Genomic DNA, 16,932 nt, shown 5'->3' with positions numbered 1-16,932 from the left:
CCTCTAGTCTTAGTTGCAGCATGCGGGATCTTCATTGCAGTGCGTGGGCTTCTCTCTCTAGTTGTGGCGCATGGGCTTCGCTAGTTGTGGCGCACAGGCATGTGGGATCTTAGTTCCCCAACTAGGGATCAAACTCGCATCCCCTGCATTGGAAGGTGGGTTCTTAACCACTGGACCACCAAGGAGGTCCTGTCTTACAGTACTTCTGTGCTTGCTTAGTATCTGTCACTTTATAAGTTCGGTGGAGTGGGGCCCATGTTTTCTATCGGCCACGTGTACCTCCAGCAGCACCTAGCACAAGAGTATGTGCTCATAAACGTTGGTTACATGGCTGTTTCTAACTTCTGCTTAATTTCGAACTGAGAGAAAAGTTGCAGGAATAATAAAAGAACCCCATGTATCCTTTACCCAGATTCACCAGTTATTTACATCTTGCCCCATTTTCATCATTCACTCTCTGCATGTGTGTGTGTGATATGAGAGAAAGTTGGAGTGTTGGAGACACTGTGCCTTTACACCTAAATGTTTCAGTTTATTTCCTCTGACCAAGGGTATTCTTTTAATCACAGTTAATCATAACCAAGAAGTCGAATCTTGATACAAGACCAGTATCTAATCCGGAGTCTATAGTCACATTTCACCAATAGTGTGGGCGTGTTTGTTTTGTTTTGTTTTTTTGGCCGCTCTGCATAGCATGCAGGATCTTAGTTCCCTGACCAGGGATCGAACCCATGCCCCCCCTGCAGTGGCAGCACAGAGTCCTGATCACTGGAGCACCAGGGAAGTCCCACCAATAGTGTGTTTAATAGCAGCATCCTCCCAGGATCCGTTGTTGGCGTCTAGTTGTCGGGTCTCTGTAGTCGTCTCCTGTGATCGAGGACCGTTGCCCACCCTTCCTCTGTCTTTGGATTTTGCCACTTTGGGGGGAACGCAGACCACGTGTTTCTGCAAACCCTCCCTCAGTGTGAAGTTTCCCTCGGTTTGAGCACATCAGTGTTGTTTTCTGTCGCGGTTCTCTAAGCCTCTGTGTTCTCTCTTCCGCTCTCACCTCTCCCTCCAGGTAGAGAAGATCCGCCAGGTGAAAGCCAAGTCCCTGTACCTGCAGGTGGAGAAGCTGCGGCAAAACCTCACCAAGCTGGAGAGCACCATCAGCGCTGTGCAGCAGGTCCTGGAGGAGGGGCGCGCGCTGGATGTCCTGCTGGCCCGAGACCGCATGCTGGCGCAGGTGCAGGAGCTCAAGACGGTGCGCAGCCTCCTGCAGCCTCAGGAGGACGACCGGCTCATGTTCACGCCCCCCGACCAGGCCCTGTACCTCGCCCTCAAGTCCTTCGGCTTCGTCAGCAGCGGGGCCTTCGCGCCACTCACCAAGGCCACGGGAGACGGCCTCAAGAGGGCCCTCCAGGGCAAGGTGGCCTCCTTCACGGTCATAGGCTACGACCACGACGGGGAGCCCCGCCTCTCGGGAGGCGACCTCATGTCGGCCGTGGTCCTGGGCCCCGACGGCAACCTGTTTGGCGCGGAGGTGAGCGACCAGCAGAACGGGACGTACGTGGTGAGCTACCGGCCGCAGCTGGAGGGCGAGCACCTGGTGTCGGTCACCCTGTGCAACCAGCACATCGAGAACAGCCCTTTCAAGGTGGTGGTCAAGTCCGGCCGCAGCTACGTGGGCATCGGGCTCCCGGGCCTGAGCTTCGGCAGCGAGGGCGACGGCGACGGCAAGCTGTGCCGGCCCTGGGGCGTGAGCGTGGACAAGGAGGGCTACATCGTGGTCGCCGACCGCAGCAACAACCGCATCCAGGTGTTCAAGCCCTGCGGCGCCTTCCACCACAAGTTCGGCACGCTGGGCTCCCGGCCCGGGCAGTTCGACCGGCCGGCCGGCGTGGCCTGCGACGCCTCCCGCAGGATCGTGGTGGCCGACAAGGACAATCATCGCATCCAGGTCTTCACCTTCGAGGGCCAGTTCCTCCTCAAGTTCGGCGAGAAAGGCACCAAAAACGGGCAGTTCAACTACCCCTGGGACGTGGCGGTGAATTCCGAGGGCAAGATCCTGGTCTCCGACACGCGGAACCACCGGATCCAGCTGTTTGGGCCTGACGGGGTCTTCCTGAATAAGTACGGCTTCGAGGGGGCTCTCTGGAAGCACTTTGACTCCCCGCGGGGGGTGGCCTTCAACCACGAGGGCCACCTGGTGGTCACCGACTTCAACAACCACCGGCTCCTGGTCATTCATCCAGACTGCCAGTCGGCCCGCTTCCTGGGCTCCGAGGGCACCGCCAACGGGCAGTTCCTGCGCCCGCAGGGCGTGGCCGTGGACCAGGAGGGGCGCATCGTCGTGGCTGATTCCAGGAACCACCGGGTGCAGATGTTCGAGTCCAACGGCAGCTTCCTGTGCAAGTTTGGTGCCCAGGGCAGTGGCTTTGGGCAGATGGACCGGCCCTCTGGTATCGCCGTCACGCCGGACGGCATGATTGTCGTGGTGGACTTTGGCAACAATCGAATCCTCATCTTCTAATCACATTCCTGGGCTTCTGTGTTTGGGGTGCGTGTGTACGTGTCTCTCTCTCTCTCCTCCTTTTGAATTTCAAAGAAGAAACCGTCTCAGGGAAATTTCTTTTTTTTTTTTTTTTTTTTTCTTCTTTTTCTTTGTTTAAAGACAACAAGAAAAGTACAACATTGCTTACGTCCTACCTCATCTTTATTTTTTTACAGATGAATGTACATATCTTTTGTGCAGGGATTGAGCCTGTGAAGTGATGATCTCTATCTACCTCAGAAACCTTTACATTTCCTTCTCCAGCAGGCCCTCTGCCCTCCTCCCACCCTCACTCAGTGGAGTTCACGTTTCCCTCTCCCCTCCGTGGAGCGTGACATGCACAAGCCTAGCATCTCTGTGGCTGGGAGGGCGCTGGATGTGTGCGGTGGGGGGCATTCTGTAGATTGAGCCAAGGAAACACGAGGAAACTACTAAGTATAAAAAAGCAGACAAAAAAAACTATAAAACATGGAAACATAGGATTTAAGATGCTTAATTGTAGAGTATTTGTGTTCCTGCGAATACTGTGTTTGTTTATGGGGTTAGGTTGTATTGTGTGATCTTGACCTTTTTGGGAAAAATCTTTTTTTTTTTCAATGCTGCAACAGAGAACTTTCCTGTGTTCCCTTTTTATTCCTCAGTGTTTTTCTTATCCCACTCAATGTCAGCATCTTTTCTTATTCCTAGAAGATGTGGCTGTGGCTTGCTAGCCAAGAAAAGCAGACCATTACTGTTTTAGGGTATGCAATCTTTGTTTCTTCTAAGGGAGGGTGTGTGTTGGGGGTGGGGGTGTATGTATGTGTGGGTGTGAAGCCACCTTACACCAAAATAGTAAAGCTTAAAATGCTGTACCACCTCCCAAAGAACTTCTTTTCACACTTTGGTTTCTGAAAAATAGATGTAGTTCAGGATCTTTGAGTATTCTCAAAAGTTACGTGTTTTTAGTTTGCCGTTGGTTACAAAGAATTAAGTAGAAGGAAGAAGAAAATTAACCTCCTTCTCAGAAAGAGGGTTTTCAGGCATGGGCTGGCGTGTGGATGTGCACGTGCTGAGTCGGTCAGCGAAGAGCGTGAGACACAGGCAAGGGACCCCCAGACTGCGGCTGAATGTTGTTCTCTTAATGCTAGGTGTTTCTTTTCCTAAGACGAGTAGGCAAAGGAATGAACTTTTGTTTTAAAAGCACAATTTTTTCCTGCTTTGGACGTTCAGGGAAATAGAATGTGTGAAAGTCAAGTTTATAGGAACAGCCCACCCCCACACCCTCTGCTCGGGTCACTTGTACAGAGTGTTCTGCTCCCGCGCCATGAGCATGGTAAACGTGAATTTACCCCCCAAAGGCCTTTGAATGTAAAGGATTTGTAAACCAAATTGCCCCAACCTGAAAAAATGCATAGGACGTGATACCTCTTGTTCAACCTGTATCTCGGTACCAAAGAATGACAATTTATGAAGCCAGGCTCCTGCTGCAGAAACATGGGAAGGCATCTGTCACTTTACAGGGTGGGCTTGTCGTAAGCTGGACTTGGGTGCAGAACCTTGTGCTTCTGGGCATTAGCTGTCTTTCAAATACTGAATGAGAACCAAATTCCAGAGCAGCCAGGAGAAAGAGGGGCTCTGGGACGGCCCTGGCTTCTAGGACTCCTCTTGTTTAAACAGGGAGACTGACAGATCAGTTTCTATTCCTGTATTTAAGAGAAATTCCTCTTGCAATATGGGTAGAGTTTGCAACAAACAGAATAAATAACAAATGGAACAGTTGTTTTTTGACATCCCCAGAGAAAAGGAGTTGATGGGGAACAGTGTGGCGAGCCAGTCGGATTGCTTTTCCCACCTCACAGTCGCCTGTGTCTTCCCACTGCTTTAGTCCTGGGTTTCTGAGTGACCAAAATGGGGGAAACCTCGTCCCATAAAGGAGAACCACATGCAGTCAAGGATCTGAAAACTGGAAAGTGGCTTCCCGCTGCTGCCTCCCAGCTGCTATGTTTCAGCATGGGGAGGTGGCAGGAGATCTTGTTTTGTAAAAGCGCCTCTTCTTTTATTGAAGAATTTAATAGTGAGTCCCTCTCTAATAATGAGTCCCCCTCTAAGTTCCAAGTTGTTTTGACTGGTAAAGAGCTCGTGTAGTGAAACATTTTTATTGTCTTTTTAATCTTGGAATGACTCGGTGCTGATCCTCCTCCTCTCAGTCCCCCACCCCCCAAATAATCAGCCTTTAAACACCAAAGACAACTGGTTTTCAATGCTTAATTTTTTTTTAATTGGGAAAAAAAAGAAAAGGATCGTAAATTCTTTAAAATATTCTCGGAAACTCAGGTTGTGATTATGGCTAGGCTAAGTTATTTCAGGTAGTTACTGCCTTTGATTATGCTGTCTTCATTTTCAGCACCTTCACTCTTACCTTTCCTTCCCAGTTTCCCTGTATGTGGGGAAATATTGGAACCTGGGTGAGAAATTTTCTTGGTAAGTAGCAGTAACTAAAGCTGCTTATTTAACATTTTTCTGTGGATCTGGTTGTAAAGCCAGGGGTTCCACACGTGGCTAAAATGATCAGGTCTTAATTAATAGACTGTCCAACTTGCAGGCTTAAAGCAAGCAGGTCCCCTCCCTGAAATGAGCATATTGGTGGGTAATTCTGCTTCTTTACTCTCCATAAAAGGTAGATCTCCTTACCTTTTCTGCACCCAGAATTGTGCATCACTGCCATTTGAGAAACATGGTCACACTTGGGAAGCTATTGCTTTGAAAACATTGCCCATCTGTGGCTGCCCCGACAGACTCCTGACCCCCAGGGATTCGTGCAAAGCACTTCTTCGGACTGTGCTTCCTGTACAATGTGGAATGCTCCAAATAGAGGAGAGATGGGAAAACAGAGAGGCTGTTTGAAGTAAATGTTTATCAGTGCATATCTCCTGCCTATTAAGAGATGATGCTAGGTTAGCAGGAATTGGGTCAAAGAGGGAGTAACCTGGTGAAAAGATAGGGTCCTGGGTGCTGTAAGGGAGGAGGATAAAATGTTTCTCTTGAGGAAATGTGATATTGAGACACTAATCCCCAGGGATGTCTGATCTGGTCGGGGGTGGGGTGTGGTGTAAGGTCAGTATATGGTTTGAGGTGCCAATTGGATTTGGATGTATAGGTTTGAAAATCACTATGGGTAAAGGAAATCTAAATAACCCACAGAGACAAACCACTTTTGGTTGACACTGACTTAGCATTTCGGAAGTGTTACTGGGTTTTTTGGTTTTTAAATAATTCCTCTCTGAACTTGGTCACAAGACGCAATGCTGTCTGAGAACCTGTGCTGTATGGTGGCTGGCAGGTGGCGCGCAAGTTGGCTGGAGCCCAGGAGCCCAGACAGTACACCCAAGTGCACTAACTCTTTGATTGATGGATGTCGTTTTAAGTTTAACTTATTTGGGGAATCAGGGAAACACATACAAGGGTACCATAAACAGAATCTAAATTACATGCTGGGCCAAAAACAGTTGCCAGATAGGAGGCACTTTGTAATAGGGTTGTAAGAGAATAGCATGAGATTGGCTCAGTCCGCTTTATTCTAGTTAAGCCAAAGCTTGATGGTTGGAGGCGGGAAGTCTTCTCGTCTTGAAGCAGCAGGATACTGTCGTCTGTGTGTTGTCTTCCTCTTTGGAAGATTCTAAGGTTGCTGTGTTCTGGTAGATAGTAAAAGATATGCCAACGTTATGGGCTTGTTTTTCTGTTTAAAAAAAAAAAAAATCCAATGGTGCCAAAAAGTATTTATTTAAAACATCACTCTTACTGAGTTTCCAACAGTCTGGGGCTGTATAAAAGTCAGAGTCTTATACTTGCATGTGATGGAATCGGAGAGCCTGCCGCCGCCCCCCAACACCCCCCGCCCTCCCCAGGCTCTCTGGCTTCCTCGGGGCTGCCTGCGGGCTGGGGCACAGGACACACCCCCCAACCCCTCCACTCCACTCCACACCGTCTGCTTTCGTTCAGTTTCTACCTCACTGTTGGCGAAAGTCATCTACCTCATGTTGGCATCTGACGGGTCCCTGAATAGTGTTCCTGCCCTGGGGAGTGGGTGGGAGTGAGGAGCTACCTCGAGAAGAAAATGTGTTCATACATCCAGACTGACTTCTCCCAGGGGATGCATTTGATTGGCCTTGGAAAAGAAACCTTGAAACCAAACAGTCCTATACTCAGGCAAACGTAGTCATAAATCCACATATTTCTTACCAATCTGGCATTTTTTCCCCCCACCAGGAGTTACGCACACCGGTACCACATTGTTCAGTGTTCTGAAACCATGGGTTCATCTGACCTGTTTGAGGACTGCAAATGAAGACCTTTAGGTCTTTTGTGTTTTTTGTTTTTGTTTTTGTTTTTCCTCTTCAAGAGAAAAAATATTTTATCTGTATTTTGAATGTCTACAAATACACCCTTTTAGGAGCAATTCTAAGGGTCTAGTTGTTGAGAACATCACCTGTTGGAAGGGAATGAGCATCCTTTAGACCTCATGATTGTATCTGGACCCAGCAGGACGTGCCTCACCATGTCATTGTTAACAGTCACTGTCTCACTGAGCAGTGATGGTGAAGCGTGTGTGTGCTGCTTTTTTGTGTTTGATTATTTTTTTTCTTTCCTACCAAAGGTAACATGTTCTTTGACGGGTTCTTTTCCTTTGCTTGTTTATTAAATACTTGATAAAGTTGAGAAGCACATTACCATGATATGCTGTATTGCCTCTCTACCTCTCTTCCTCCCCTCGCTTAATTTTTGGTTTGGTTGGAAGAGAGCGTCCCTAAGACCACTGTCATTGTGAATTTGGTTTAAAAATGTCATGGTGAATAAATACCTCAATGATGCCTATTTTAAAAACTGATCTTACGGGTTAACAAGCCAGCCTGGTGGGATGTTTTCCATCATCATTTAACCAGTAATGGTTCTAAAAGTTTTGTGTATCCACATGGTCGTAGACCTCCTTTTAATGATTGTATTAACTTACAAGCTCAGGTAGTATTTTTCTTAAGGCTCTATCTCAGAGCACACTGACTGAATGTTACTGTGTGTAGCAAAGTGTTTACTTTCTTTAAATAACCAGCTCCGGAATAGTTCTTTGTGTTTCTAGCAGTCTGTGTAGTTGTCTTTTCAGAGGAAGATTTTTCACGTTTCTGGGGTGTTCTTGTTTTTTAGGGCGGTAAGATTTTCTTTTTTTTTTCCTTCGTTTCCCCTAAATTCAGTGCAGGTGAGAGGGTGGGTGGGTTAGGGATGTTGTTTTTAACTAGCATGTTAGGAATATTCGGGTGGGTGGGAGGGTTGTTAGTATTTTTTTAAATGAATCTTGCTTAATACTGTCCATTAGCTGTCATGCCCGGTCAGCAAAATGCTTTAATTTTAAAGTGTAGAACACATGTTTTGGGTGAGGGTTTTTTTGTTTTTGTGAGAAAAATAAATGCAAAATTGGAGACATTAACATGGGCACGTTGCCTGATGTTAGAATGACTAAGGTAAGCCTTTTTTTTTTTTTTTTTTTTTTTGTCCAAGGCAGACATGATGTAAGGGATATGCACCACCAGACAAACTGCCTGGGCCACAGAAACCATGCTGCAAGCCCGCTTGGGTGCTGACTGCCTCTTGACACTTTTAAAAATGGGCGTTGCGGCGGTGGTGCAGATCCCATCAGTTAAGTGGAGAACGGGGAAGCAAAGGTTTTTCCCCAAACCTTTAAGGTGGGTTTTTGTTTGGGGTGGGATTTTTTTTCTCCCACCCACTGGATTTTTACTTTTAAATCTTAAATGATATACTGCAGGCCTCAGGCATGACAGGCAATGAGCAGGTGAAGAACCAATGGAAAAGTGTTCAAAACCTCCTGTGTCCGCTAACAGGCTCCTGAATGTATCGCTGTGGTCCATAGAGAAGGCTGGAGAAGGTAGCAAGGAGATGCTGTATCAGCTACTGCAGCCTTAAAACAAAGTTGGTGTCTCTTTGGACTTTAAAATTGTTCCTATGCAGCTTATTTTATTTTTGTTTAATCAAATAAACAAGAGGGTTTTTCCATGGAAAGAGTGTCTTTGTGGTCCTTTAATCGAGAATAAATGGTGTGTACCCTGCCCGTCACGAAAGGGAGTCTCTGAAGCATGTCCCAGAGGTTGTACTCTGGTCGGTGGGTCAGGTTGGGTCCGTGCAGTGTTAAGACAGGTGGGTACCAGCATTTTAAACAAAGTGTTAAAGAGCTTAAATGCTTTAAAATCTGGACTTTTGGATTCTTGGGAAATTTCAGATCTGGCAGCCTCAGGGCTATCTTCTCCCAAGAAGCTGAGTAGCAGATGTCCCTGTAGAGAGAAAGGATGTGGTTTCCCCATCACCACAGCCCCCCACCCCATTTTCTCACAGATGCCACCACCTTAGTGGGCACTGATGTTATAACCTCTGCCTGGGGTGGGAGGAACTACTTGGATGTAAGCTCCAGCCAGGGGGCGTGAGCAAGATGCCCAAGTGCCTTGCTGGCAGGGTACCATAGATGCCAGGGGGATGAAGGAGACTCTTCTCTTGTGCTCTGTGTGTTCCCAACTTACTGGGAGACCTCATTTTTTGCTGGAACTAAATTTCCCCCAGCTTTGCTCACCTGCTTTCTGTAATCAGTCTTAGGTTTAACCTCTGAATGGAGGGTCTGGCAAACCAGCACGCTGGATTCCACACCCCTCACCACGTTTTCCCCTGTTGTATGCCCCTGCCCAGCTGTGATAACGTGTGCAGAATTTCCAGTGGTGGTCGGTCCTAGCTACCTCTACTGTACAAGACCCTCCTTCCTAAAGTGCCAGGCCTCAGCAGCTGGCACAGGGAACCTCTCCACTTCAGCCCATATTGGCATCGAGCATTTAAAGTGCTTTTTTGCCCACTGGTCGTTTCAGCTTGCAAATTGTGACCCATCCTGAGTAAAGGTTCCTCAAAGACAAGATGAGGGTGTATGACATAATGGACTCTGGACTCCGTTCCCCATTTCCTTTTTCAGGCCTCTCACTTTTATTTCCCTTTTACTCCTAGCTGAACACAAGGAGAGACTTTTGAACGTATAAAGTTGGATGGATGGACTTTTCTTTTTATTTTATTTAAAGGAAGGAATCTTCCTTAATCGAAAGCCCCAGGAGAAGCTGCTGATAAAGTGAGTCAGGACCTACTTCTGGGGGAAAGTGCAGAGAAGGAAAACTTTATAGAAAGAACCAATGTCTGATCTCCAGCCCTCCCTGGTTCCTTCAGCCTCTTCCAGGAGATTGAGGTGAGAGCTTCGAAGGACCCAAACCTTCTAAGGGTGACTACAGCCCTCTGCAGCCGGCCGTAGGGCTGCCGGTAATCGGAATATATGGAGTAATGGGAGCCCTCGTACATTGCTGGGTGCTACACACACTTTGAAACCCAATCTGGCAGTTCTTCATGGTCCCAAAGGACCCAGCAGTACCACTTCAAGGTATACATCCACAAAAACTGCAGACGTGTTCTCACAAAAACTAGTACGTGAAAGGTTCACAGTAACAATAATAGCCAAAAAGTGGAAACAACCCAAACGTCCCTACTGATGACTAGATGTCTGTCCTTACGATGGAATATTATTCAGCCACAGAAAGGAAAGGAATACTGATAAATGTGAACCTTGAAAATGTAAGTGAAAGAAGCCAGGTACATACATGATTTCATAGACATGAAATACACAGAGCAGACAAATACATAGAGACAGAAAGTGGTTGCCAGGGTCTGGGAGGTTGGAGGAAATTGGAAATGACTGATATTAAGTTTATTTTTTTGGGTAAGGCCTTGTTTTTATTTTTTTGGTTTTTTTGGCCACACTTTGTGGCTTGCAGGATCTTAGTTCCTCGGCCAGGTATCGAAACTGGGCTGCAGCAATGAGAGCACTGTGTCCTAACCACTGGACCTCCAGGGAATCAGCAAGACTTTTTTTTTTTAAGAGCTGTTTTAGGTTCATAGCAAAATTGAGAGGAAGGTACAGAGATTTCCCATAGCCCTCCTGCCCCCACACACACGCATAACCTTACCAGGTGATCCACATCCTCCTGGGATTTCTGTTTGGGATGATGGAAATGTTCTAGAATTAGGCAGTGGTAGTGGTTTTACAACTAAGTGGGTGAATTTTATGGTATATGAATAATCTCAATATGAAAAGGCACAGGAAACAAACGAATCAATACATCTGACTATACTAAAAACCTGTTTAGGGAATTTCCTGGTGGTCCAGTGGTTAGGACTCAACGCTTTCACTGCCCGGGGCCCGGGTTCGACCCCTGCTCTGGGAACTAAGATCCCACAAGCGGTGCAGCAAGGCCAAAAAAAACACCAAAAACCAAAAACACCCAAAAAGACAAAACCAAAAAGCCCTTTTGATTAAATGAAAATGTCTGATTGCCTTTTCTGTACTTGATTGGGAGGGCCATGTGACTAGCCTGTCCCAAAGGCTGTGTGTGGCAGTGATTCGGTGCCACTTCCTAGCAGGAGTGTTTCATCGGCAGGGTGAGCCCTTGCTGAGCGCCGGCCCCTCTCCCAGGGCCACAGGCAAGATTCTAAGGATGGCAGCATCACTAGGCCAGATCTGGGAGTGAGGCAGACACACCCAGTCAGCCATGGGTGCACATGTGATTGAAATACGTACAGCTGTTATTTTTTAAATCTGTTTTACAAAATCTGTCCAGGGACTCCCCTGGTTGCACAGTGGTTAAGACTCTGTGCTCCCAATGCAGGGGCCCCGGTTTTGATCCCTGGCCAGGCAACCAGATCCCACATGCATGTCACAACTAAGGAGCACATGTGCCGCACCTAACACCTGGCGCAACCAAATAAAAAAAATTCTTGAAAAAAAAATCTCTCCAGATTGATCCCTGGTCGTGGAACTAAAGATCCTGCATGCTGCGTGGTGTGGCCAAAAAAAAAAAAAAAAAAAAGTCCAATGAACAACATGAAAAATTGAAAGTGTACGTCTTGGTCTGGGAGAAGATATCTATAAAGGCATAAGTAACAACAAATAATATCCAGAATATTTAAAGAACTGCAATAAGGAAAATACAGCCGAATTAAAAAAAAAAAACAGATAAGTTTGATAAAAATGTAAAAGTCATAGCAAGTGTTGGTGAGAAATAAGAACTGCAAAGCTGGTGGGAGCCTACAACCCTCAGTAGGGGAATTTGTCAATATCTAGTAAAACAGGAGATGTGGGTGTGCCCTGAGACCCAGTACTTTCACCTCCAAGAGTGTGCTGTGGAGAGGTTTTAGCACAAGACGGAGAAGAGTACATGTGACTCTTTATTCAACTGATGCTAAAATGAATGACCAGGAGCTAACCGGGTACGTTTAAAAGTCAAAGGAGCTAGTTCCAGGGTGACTTTACAGTACACCTTTTACATGTTTGAAAAAAGCTCAAAACAAAACTACATATTGTTACAGATCTGGTTTTTGTTCAGGGAGCATTGTGGTTTGGTGGATTAAAGATGAATTTCTTGCTGGATGAGGGAGCTGTAAAACTGAAAGCAACTAAATCCCCTTATGGTTACTAAAAATGGGGGGCGACCAAGCAGAGGAAGCAAACCTCAGAACTTCTGTTTTTCCTTTCCTCCAGTAAAGGTCCTGACGTGCTCATAACACATGACACTAGGAGGCAGAAATATGAGGTAAATGATGGCAGAACTCTGCATTTCTAGAAAGAACAGAATGGGATAGTAAATGGGGTACATCGCCATTAAGAAACTTCCTTTCCATGAGTGATATGTGACTCCCTACCACCCCTCCGTTCTCAGACATGTTGGAAGTTTTTTCTCTACCTTTGACATCTATTCTTTCTGCCTAAGTGTATAGTGCTAGACTTACTCTTGCTTAAAAATGAGTTTTAGGGACTCCCCCGGTGGCTCAGTGGTTAAGAATCCACCTGCCAATACAGGGGACACGGGTTCGATCCCTGTTCTGGGAAGACCCCACATGCCTCGGAGCAACTAAGCCTGTGCGCCACAACTAGTGAGCCTGTGCGCTAGAGCTGGTGAGCCACAACTACTGAGCCTGTGTGCCACAACTACTGAAGCCCATGTGCCTAGAGTCCGTGCTCCACAACAAGAGAAGCCACCGCACTGAGAAGCCCGCGCATGGAAACGAAGACTAGCCCCCGCTTGCCACAAGCAGAGAAAGACCACTCACAGCAGTGAAGACCCAATGCAGCCAATAAAAATAAGTAAATAAAAAATAAATAAATAAATAAATTTATTTAAAAATAAAATAAAAATAAACATGAGTTTTGTGTCTCCTAGGCAACGTGCTAGTTATTAAAATTTAATAATGAGTATCAGAGTGAATCATGGTAAGCATATCATCTGGTGGGATATTTAGACAGAAATCAACTTTTAGAGACTAGTTTTTTTTAATTTCAAAAATTGAGGTATATGTAATTTACATATAATAAATTTCACTCTTTTCGGTTTACATTTCTGTGAATTTTGACAAACATACGTAGTCATGTACCCAACATCACAATCACTATCTTGAGGCCAGCACCAGTCCCCAAACTCTTCCAGTGTCTCTGCAGTCAACGCCTACACCACCCTTAGCCCAGCCAGTCACTGCTCTGTTTTCTTCCTGAGTAGGTTTTTTTTATTTTTTTATTTTTTTGCCTCTTCCAAAATGTCACCTAAATAGAGTCACTTGATTCAGGACTAGCACTTCTGAAGTAATGGTAGGCCCACAAGAGAAATAATAGTTTAGGCGATAATGACATACACTGTTTTCATATTCTCTGAGGATGAACCTGACGGGCGTGAATTTCAAAGAGTGAAGTGAAGCACACAGTAGAGAGCGCGCACGCGTCAAAGCTTTGTTCAGCTCATCAGTGAGGCAATGGCGGTGTTAAAGCTGGTTCAGAAGAGGGTGGGGAGAGGGCTGTTAGCAGGAAGAGGAATGCTGGCACAGGACTGCAAAGCGAGCTACAAATCCACTTAATGTCCTCCGGGCGGTGCGATCTTGGGAGTTCTCTTTCCTATTGGACAGAAATCGTTCGCACTCTTCCCCAAGTTAACGTCTAACTTGAGAGCCAGAGCTTGGGCCTACTCGATAGTAAATAATGGTAAGTCAAATTTAAGTCACATGACCCTTCGGGCCTAAAAATGAACGAAAATACAATTCAAATCCTTTGAAATACTAAATTCACTTCTTCTCTTAAAAGGTGCCTCTGTCCTGGGTCCCACACGTTAGCGGTCTCCACTCTGGCTCTCCTCATGTCCCACACTGCTGGGCAAGGAGTCCCAGTGGCCGAGGGCTGTCCCTTCTAGACCATCCTGCAACACCTGGGGCCTCAGCTCGAAGTACCTTAATGCTGCTTCTAAGGCCTGCACACACCCCTTCCTGGAACTGCCTTCCTAGGGCAGAGGGAACCAGACCTGGCCAAGGCATGGCTGTTTGCAGGACTGGGGGAAGGGAGCTAGGATGTGGGCTGAAGCAGCCATAAGAATACGGCTCATTTTTTTTAAAGATTTATTTATTTATTTATTCATTTATTTATTTGGCTGTGCTGGGTCTTCATTGCCGCGTGCAAGATCTTCATTGCAGCGTGCAGGATCTTTTCATTGCAGCATGAGGGATCCAGTTCCCTGACAAAGGATGGAACCCGGAACCCCTGCATTGGGAGTGTGGTCTTACCCAATGGACCACCAGGGAAGTCCCAGAATATGACTCATTATGGTGGAGGCAGCCATTTCTCTAAGAAGCCCCATTCCTTGTATTGAAAACTGGGGTTTAGAAACAAAAATCTGGGTGCAGAGTAGACGCGTCTCTCCTGGAATGTCATTGCTCTTAGGCCCTCTTGGCAGACAGCACTGGGAAATATATGTATGTATATAGATGCACCTACGCGAGTGTCTATCTGTAATATACTAAAAACCTTGAGTTCATACTGATACTTCTGATTTCAACTCAACACCACAGGCTTTGTTCCAGTCTCCTTCCTTTCATTATTTGTAACAGTTTCTTCTCAGAGAGAAACCTGGGACTCATTTCCCAAAATATACTTACTTATTTGCCCAGTCCTAGAGTACATACACAGCAGTTTCAGAAGTGCTTCACCCATACTCTTATGTAAAACCAATTTGCTACCTAAAATACCATATTTGTGTACAGTTCTTTTTATCTTTAGCCTTACAAATGAGGACCATGTTCCCATCTGCAAAAGGATTTGGGAGTGTGTGGCCTCATTTCTTCTAATTCTCCATATCCGAGGAGTGGTCATTTAGTTTGGGCATTGTCTAGGATGATTAAAACCAATTACAGGGAATCTCCTGGCGGTCCAGTGGTTAGGACTTCACTTCTACTGCAGGGGACACAGGTTTGATCCCAGGTCGGGGAACTAAGATCCTGCAAGCTGTGTGGGATAATAAGTAAATTTTTTAAATGTGTTGTCTTAAAAAAAAATTACAGTCTTCTCAGTTAGCTCACCATTTCCAGTGTTAACCTTTTTTTTTTTCCCCAACAAGACTGATTGGTTTTTTTTTAAAGGTTGGGTTATGACTTACACTTACTCTTGAACCCCCAAGCCTAGCCTAGTGCCAGAATGAAAGCATTCCTAGAAGAAATGAGGAGGTGAGGAAGGTAGCCCTTTGGTGGGGAAGAAGATGTGTGAGTTTTGGAGCTGGGTTTGGAGGCTAATATTCCTGCAACATTGACAAACGTGAACATGACCTTGTTAGTCCAGTCATATAGATGCATGGTTTTGGCTGGGTATTCACCTACTTTTACCTCACTTTTGCCTGGTGGGTTCTGTGATGTGAATATACTTTCTGCTCAACCAAGCCCTTCCAGGGCCTGTTGGGACAGGTGGCCTGACAACAGCTTTGTTTTCTTGGGTGGGGTAATTTCCTAGTGTTTTGCTCAAAAGATGTCAACTTTGATTTCGGTGATTGGAGGTTTATCTTGGCAACTTTTACAGTCAAGCATTCTCAACATTTTAAAAAAATTTTATTGAGTTGTAGTTGATAACATGTTTTAAAATGGCTATCATATATGACACTCGAAACCTTATTTCTAGTAATATGTGCTATTCTTGCTACAAAAGGCTAAAGACAGACTGGACCGAGCTAACTATCATTGAATCAGAAACTTTTAACTTTTTTTTTTTTGGCTGCGCCAGGTGGCACGTGGGATCTTAGTTCCCCGACCAGGGATCGAACCCGTGCCCCTTACAGTGGAAGAGCGGAGTCCTAAACATTGGACCGCCCGGGAGTTCCCAAAACTTTTAACTTTTCACACTGTGTTCTGGGCAGGGAGAGACCGTACTGCCTGAGAAGAGTCCAGCAGCAGCCTGGACCACCTTCTCCCAGATGAGGCAAGGTTATCAGCGTGGGGCTGGCACCAGGACACAAGCTTAGTAAGAATGGGTGGGGTGGCTCTAATCTGGGTTCAGAGATCTCATCAGGTTTGGGAACTCAGTTTAGGAATGTGCCTGTAACAGGAAGGTCTGGGATGGGAAAGGGGGAGGGATCCACCCAGAGCACATGGTCCCAGGGCCCCCGTGCAGGGAGGGCTGGGCAGGTGCCAGCACGTCGAGGTTCCCGGGCAATTCCAGCAGAATCCCTGAGAAACAGGCTCTGTCGTGACTCCAGCACCACTAGCACTGCTGCACCTTCCACATAGCAACATACTCTCTCCCAACAACATCTCCCTCCAGGACACTTTTCCCAAAGCAAGGGGGACCGAGATACAGGCGGAAGCCCACCTCGGAGGAGTAGGAAACTGTTGGAGAGGGAGGAGTGGCCTTTTGTGGGTGAGGCCCTTGGCTCAGTAGTGACACAGGCCGGGTAGCACTCTCCGGTGTTAAAGAGCTACTCCTTACTCATGTGGGTTCCTTTCTGCTTTAAATAGTTTTTTCTTTATATTTTTTTCTTTTTTCTTTGTATATTTTTTTCTTAAAATATTTTTATTCTTTTATTCTTTCTTTTTTTTCTATATTTTTTTCTTAAATATTTCTATTCTTGATCATGCCAGATATGCAGGGGTGTGTGTGTGTGTGTGTGTGTGTGTGTGTGTGTGTGTGTGTGTGTAGGTATGACTATGAACCAAAGAGTTCATTTTCATATTTGTCAATTCTCCAGAAATCTCTGCCAACACCACCCATAACAAGCTGTGAAACTGAGCCCATCTTGCCTCTTCCCCGCCAGCAGGCTTCCTTTAGCAACCGCCTCACACCTGCCAGGAGGACCTCCGTTGTCACACCCTCAGACTCGAGTTTCGGCAATGCCCTTTAATCACTAGTACATCCCATAGTCAGATATTCAAATATTTCAAGTCTCTTTGTTTTCTTTCTCATTTTCTACTAGCACTTATGACTAGCTTATGTTACTTTGTTTACTGATTTGTCATTTTTATCCCCTCCCTCTCTCTTGAGC

The 16,932-nt window shown here is 46.1% G+C and overlaps 1 protein-coding gene across 1 annotated transcript in view; it reads left to right on the top strand.

The window, feature by feature from the left end:
* The window catches only part of TRIM71 (tripartite motif containing 71), a 59,438-nt gene extending 56,926 nt beyond the window's left edge, over positions 1 to 2,512 (top strand). The window contains exon 4 of the mRNA XM_057706571.1: positions 1,061 to 2,512. Coding sequence (XP_057562554.1) covers positions 1,061 to 2,512 — 1,452 coding nt within the window. The remainder of the gene's footprint in view (positions 1 to 1,060) is intronic.
* Positions 2,513 to 16,932: the final 14,420 nt, after the last annotated feature.

This window comes from Hippopotamus amphibius, chromosome 13 (assembly GCF_030028045.1).
Source record: "Hippopotamus amphibius kiboko isolate mHipAmp2 chromosome 13, mHipAmp2.hap2, whole genome shotgun sequence".
NCBI lineage: Eukaryota > Metazoa > Chordata > Mammalia > Artiodactyla > Hippopotamidae > Hippopotamus > Hippopotamus amphibius.
Note: the sequence above shows the minus strand (reverse complement) of the source record. Positions and strands in the feature narration are given on the sequence as shown.